The following is a 6,000-nucleotide window of genomic DNA, read 5'->3' on the forward strand; positions in this document are numbered from 1 at the left end:
GAGGGCTGGCCCATAGTCCTCTACCCCAACAACAAAAGCATAGGGAGGCTGGAGAGCTCAATGGGCCCATCACATGCTTTGGGGGAGGCTCAGCACAGCATGGACCCTCCCCCACAAAGCACCACCAGGAGTGGTCCCTAACCACTGCTGGCTGTGACCCCAAAACATAACAAATCAGCTTACAATAATCCTAATGCTGGGCCGAGAAGATACCCCAAAGGGCTTGACACGGGCCTTGCATGCTGGCCTTTGTGCGCATCTGCAGGACAGCACTAGACTGGCCCAATTTGTTGAAGTTTTTTCTAGAAACCACGCAATTTTTTTAACCTTTTTTTTTCTTCTTGATTTAGATTCTGTGATTTATAACTGTAGCATAGCGGGTAGGGTGTTTGCCTTGTATGTGTTTGACCTGGCCGACTCGGCCAACCAAGGTTTGATTCTTCTGCCCCTCATGGAGAGACTGGCAAACTACCAAGAGTATCTCTCCTGGCAAAGCCTGGCAAGCTCCCCATGATGTATTCGATATGCCAAACACAGTAACAAGTGTCACAGTGGAGACGTTACTAGGCCCCCTCAAGCAAATTGATGAGCAACAGGAGGACAGTGACAGTGACAGTGATTTATAACGGTTAATTATGCCTTCTCAGGCACTCAATCAAGCACCATTCCTGCCTGGCCCGATTTGGTCCCGCATCACCAGGCCCAAACATGGAATCATCAAGCCAATGTAGTTGGGTCAGTTATTGTAGGGAGTGATCCCCGGGCCCCACCTAAGGTCACCCTCACGTCAGAGTGTTATATTTTGGGTAGCATATCCTGCTACCCTCCAATCTAATCACACACAAAGAGCAATTAAATCGGGAAATAGGAGGAGAGGTGGAAAGATCTGGAAGCAGGCGTCCTGTTGCAGGGTTTTTGTTTCCTGCATTCATCTATTCATTCATCTATTTCCTAGCTCATGTTTGGTTTCACTTCTGCTTTTGTTTCTGAGAAAACAGATGTGCAAAGCATAGGCATGTTGGCAGGGGCAGTTACCGGCATGGTGGCTGGCGCGATGCTGATTGTCTTCTTAGTGTGGCTGCTGATCCGAAGGAAAGACAAAGAGAGATACGAGGAAGAGGAGAGACCCAATGAGATCCGGTAAAGCTCCCTCCCCAACCCCTTCCTCCAATAGGCTTCCTTTCTAGGACAATTCCATATGGACCAGCCCACACGGATGCCACGTCCTCAATGGACTATTCTGGTGTGTAAGGAGGCAGTCTGGGGATAGAAAATCTGTTTTTCTTGACATTACTGTGAAACCACCCACTAGAGAGGCCTTAAAAGCTGAACTTGGTGTCGGAGCGATAGTACAGCAGGTAGGAATTTGCCTTGCACATGGCCGACGGGGTTAAATCCCTGGCATCCCATATGGTCCCCCAAGCTCCACCATGAGTAATTCCTGAGTGCAGAGACAGGAGTAACCCCTGAGCATCACTGAGTGTAACCCAAAAAGAAAAAAAAAAGAGCTGAATTTTAGGAACTGGAGAGAGAGCACAGTGGGTAGGGCACTTGCTTTGCATGCGGTCAACCAGGTTCAATCTCCAGCTCCCTGTATGGGCCCTTGTACCCCACCAGAAGTGATTTCTGAGCACAGAACCAGGAGGAAACCCTGAGCACAGCTGGTGTGTGCCAAAGATTGAATAAGTAAATAAATAAATCAGAACAAAATTGGAGGAAGTCTGAGAGACAGAGAGAGGCCCAGAGGGTTGATTTCATGCGTTGGCTCCCAAGCACCACCCGTAAACAACAAAGAGGGAGGAAGTTCATCTTGTTCTTGATTTATTTCCGCTTAAAAAGGGCGTAGGACAGAGACTGCATGGCCCCTGGGCCATGACCGGGACCGGAGAATGATCACAGGTGTGCAAGTGGTCATCTTCCCCAGCACTTGGCGGACCCGGGGGCTAACACCCATTTTCCTAAGCCAAAACTAAACCTTTGTCAGTTGGTCAGGGCAGAGCTGCCCAGCTCCCTGGGGTCGCACCCTTCCATAGTTCTCAGGTCCCCAGCTTGAAGAATCTATTGGGAAACCTCAGGAGGAAGCAGCCACCCTCGGCTGATCAGCATTAAGATGTATCTTTGCAGGGGCTGAAGCAATAGCACAGCGGGTAGGGCTTTTGCCTTGCACTCTGTCGACCCAGGTTTGATCCCTGGCATCCCATATGGTCCCCCGAACACCGCCAGGAGTGATTCCTGAGTACAGAGCCAGGAGTCACTCCTGAGCCTCGCTGGGTGAGACCCCCCACCCACCCCACCCCCCAAAAAAGGAAAGAAAAATGATGTATCTTTACTTTCTTCTCCCCCTCCTCCTTTCCAGAGAGGACGCAGAAGCCCCCAAAGCACGCCTGGTGAAGCCCAGCTCCTCTTCCTCAGGCTCTCAGAGCTCCCGCTCAGGCTCGTCCTCCACACGGTCCACTGCAAATAGTGCCTCACGGAGCCAGCGGACACTGTCCACGGAGGCGGCGCCGCAGCCCGGGCTGGCCGGCCACGCGTATAGCATCGTGGGGACAGAGGTGCGGGGCTCGGAACCAAAGAAGGGGCACCATGCTACCCTGACCAAAGCCGAAACCACACCCAGCATGATCCCCAGCCAGAGCAGAGCCTTCCAAACCGTCTGAGGGAGAGTGGACAGGACTCCCGCGCCCCCTCTGAGCCAGGGTCCCAGGACTCTGCTGAGCTGCTGCAGCTCCGTCACCAGCCACACACCCCCTGGAACCAGGAGTGAGGTCACCACGTCGCAGCGAGCTTTGCATGGAACACAGCCAGAACACTTTTTCGGACGGGACACCCGACAAGACAGAGTGAAGCCCTTCATCTCTACAAAAGGCATCTCAGGGCGTCCTGGCACCAGAGCAGGGGAGAGCCGGAGTCTTAAACTGTGTTGGTGGACCGGGACCCCGGGTGTGAAAAGCTGGGGAAAGGGAAGTGAACACACTTAAAATTGTCACCTGAGATTTTTTTTTGTATCAGTATTTTGTTCACCGTTGTCAAGAAGAAATGAGGTGTTCACAAATTTTCTATGCATTTCTGCAAACCTAGTGGAAGATGATGTTTATTCAGATAGTCAAGCAGAGCCCACAGCCTTATATCACACCTCTCTGCACCTGGACTGGGGCTGAGAAACTTCGAGAAACTCCCAGAAAGGAACCACGTCTCTTTGATTCTGACTTGACTTCACTTATTCGCCATAGGCTTGGATAGTCATTTCAAGAGGAGTTGAAATCGTGGGGGATGGAAAATGATAGAGTTTCTCCCACTCTACTACTAATCTTTCTACTTATAGAGTACCTTTCTACTTATATTGTAGAATTACAAAAGGAGTTCAAAACATGTGACAGGGGACTGTGAAAACTTTTTTCTCGATGAATTTTAGAGGGCCACTGACAAATATCAGAAATACAGAAACTGGAGCGACCGTGGATTCTCCTTCCGATCAGATGATCGTGAGGCATAACCTGCTTGTCTCTGGAGCAAGGAAACATGCACTGTGACATTTCCCAGTGTCTTTAGAAAGAAGTTTCTAGAGAAGAGATTTTCACGGATGCCGAAAAGGCCATCCGACATAACATTCTCTTCTCTCTCAGATGAAACCAGGATTTCAAGAGTAGACTAGAAAGGGTGATTGGAATCTTGTTCTCTTCATATGTCCATGATTGTTATGAGGAAGTTTAGTATTGCACCGAACTGAGAGCTTCCTCCATTTATTTTAGGGAAAAGATCTGAACCTGGGACTTTTGACAATTCGAGGCCTTAAATTATCAAAAAGATCAGGGATTGCCAGCATTCCCCAGTGGCAATGAAAGTAAGTCATAATCAATCCCTCCTGAGAGGTAGACACAGAAATTCAGTATTTCCCCCCAGCTCAGCCTCCCAGGAAGTCTGCTTCCGGACTGGTAGGAAAGGAAATTAACATTCAGGGAAGAGCTGGGAGAATAACAATGGGTGGCAAGAGGGAGCTAGGTGAATGCCTGTTCCCGTTTTAATTGTCAGCAACTTCAAAAGAATGAGCAGAACCGCTGCGCCTGAATAGCTGATTGGAAGAGCTGATTCTTGGGGGGGAGAAGGAAAGAGTCTGAGAAATCAGCAGCTTCCAATATAGCAACTGCCTTTTCAATTGTTTTGACTACTGATAGTCAAAGTCACTCTACAGCAAGAATACTAAGTTTGAAATAACCCCTCAAGGAACCTAGAGCAAATGTGAACCTTTGGAAGTGCAGAATATATCGAGATTTAACAGGAGGGCTGAGGATGTGGGTCAGTGGTTAAAGCACATGCCTTGCTTGTTGGTCCCATCCCTGAAACTGCAAAAAATATATATATATATAATTTTTTTTAATGGGAGGCAGGCTATTGGGAAAAAAAGTAATGTGAGGCCGATTAGATATTACAGGGGCAACTTCCTATCTTCCACGTGACCAACTCCAGTTCAATCCTTGGCACCACAAAGGCCCAAGAATGTTCATGGTGTCACCATAGAGTCCAAGTAGCACCACATTCCTCACATTGAACTGTCGGCCTGCTTGGCTGAGAATTACTGGAGTGGTCCCTAGGCTGCCTGAGCACCACCCCCATCCCCCCCAACATATACCCAGAAAAGAAAAAGTAATGGTAACTATAAGGATTGAAAGCTTTGCTTATAAAAGTGAATCAGGGTGGGCCCCTCTGGCTGGGCTTGCAGAATTAACTTTGCTACTTTCTCTTTTCCTTAAATAAACACTACTTCAGCATCGAAATAATAACAGGAATCGGCTCCTTCAAGGAAAATGGATGATCAAGGAAAAAGCCCGTCTCTCTGGGTTTTCAGTTTCTATATCTAATTCTCACAATGGTGCCCTCACATAGTGCCAATATCGCTCCTTCTAAAATCCTTTAAGAAACAGCAGATTATCCTTGGGTGAAAGATGAGATCTGAATTTGTTCTGTTTTAGAAAGTGGGAAATAAAGAGACTTGCAGAAGTAAAGAATGCTTTCTGTTAGTTTAAGAGGGCTTGCATATTCGGAATGCTTCTTGTACTAACTAACACTGCCTCATTGTAAGATATAAACCCCTTCCTTACTCAACTTTTTATTCTTCTGGTAATATGCCTCTTGGCAACTTGTCACTTTTGCTCTGTGATTCTAAGAATTTTCATTTCTAAAGTACCTGAGCCCAACAAGTATTTTACGGAGGCTGCAGCTCTATCAACTTGCTTTTATCATTATTTGCTAACTTTGAATTTAAGATTTCCTGCCTAATGCTTTTGGAAGCAGGAACCAGTCCCCTTTGCATGAAAAGGAGGTTTAGATTATTAAATATGTTAGTTACTAGAAGACTAAAGTACCAGTTGAATATCCAGATCATCTTGGAAATCTGTTCACACTGGAAATCTAGACACACTAAAATCAATCACAGATCACTACCTTAGATCTGAGAAATTCTAAGAAATTGGACATGGAGCTGATAAACCCAATAAACTGATCTTTGCAATGATAGTTTTGCTCTTGGAGTCAGGGATTTGGGTTTATATGGACAAGCTCGGAGCATAGGATAAAGTTTGAGCCATTATTGATTTCCAGCCAGATTCCACTAACTTTGGCGGAAAAAATTAATTCAATCAATTTGATTCTTTAATTTGAAACAAACGGAGAGGATAAACAGTAGAAGAAAAAGTGTAGGAGGAAGAAACAGGTGGAATGATGTGGATATTTCGAGAATAACCCATTTCGATAAAATAAGCCAAACTTAAAACCTGTAAAATAATGAAACTGATGCCTTTGTTGTCACACTGTATAAAAACAATTTCAGAATGCTGTTGAAAAAAAAAAGACATAATTTTGCCTCATTTCTGGTGTTAAGCTGTTTATATTTTCATTCTAACTTCTAAGTTGCCTTGTAATTGGGACTGTATTTGATGGCAAAACCAAATATTTATTACAGATGCATCTGTGTCCGCAATTAAAAAAATAAATAAGTGAAAGTGA

General features: G+C 46.0%; 1 protein-coding gene across 1 annotated transcript in view; it reads left to right on the forward strand.

Moving 5' to 3' along the window:
• CLMP (CXADR like membrane protein) overlaps positions 1-6,000 on the forward strand; it is a 93,626-nt gene extending 87,626 nt beyond the window's left edge. Inside the window, exons 6-7 of the mRNA XM_056114978.1 lie at positions 999-1,140; positions 2,357-6,000. Coding sequence (XP_055970953.1) covers positions 999-1,140; positions 2,357-2,657 — 443 coding nt within the window. The 3' untranslated portion in view covers positions 2,658-6,000. The remainder of the gene's footprint in view (positions 1-998; positions 1,141-2,356) is intronic.

The sequence above is a fragment of the Sorex fumeus genome, unplaced genomic scaffold (assembly GCF_029834395.1).
Source record: "Sorex fumeus unplaced genomic scaffold, SorFum_2.1 ptg000028l, whole genome shotgun sequence".
Classification (NCBI taxonomy): Eukaryota; Metazoa; Chordata; class Mammalia; order Eulipotyphla; family Soricidae; genus Sorex; species Sorex fumeus.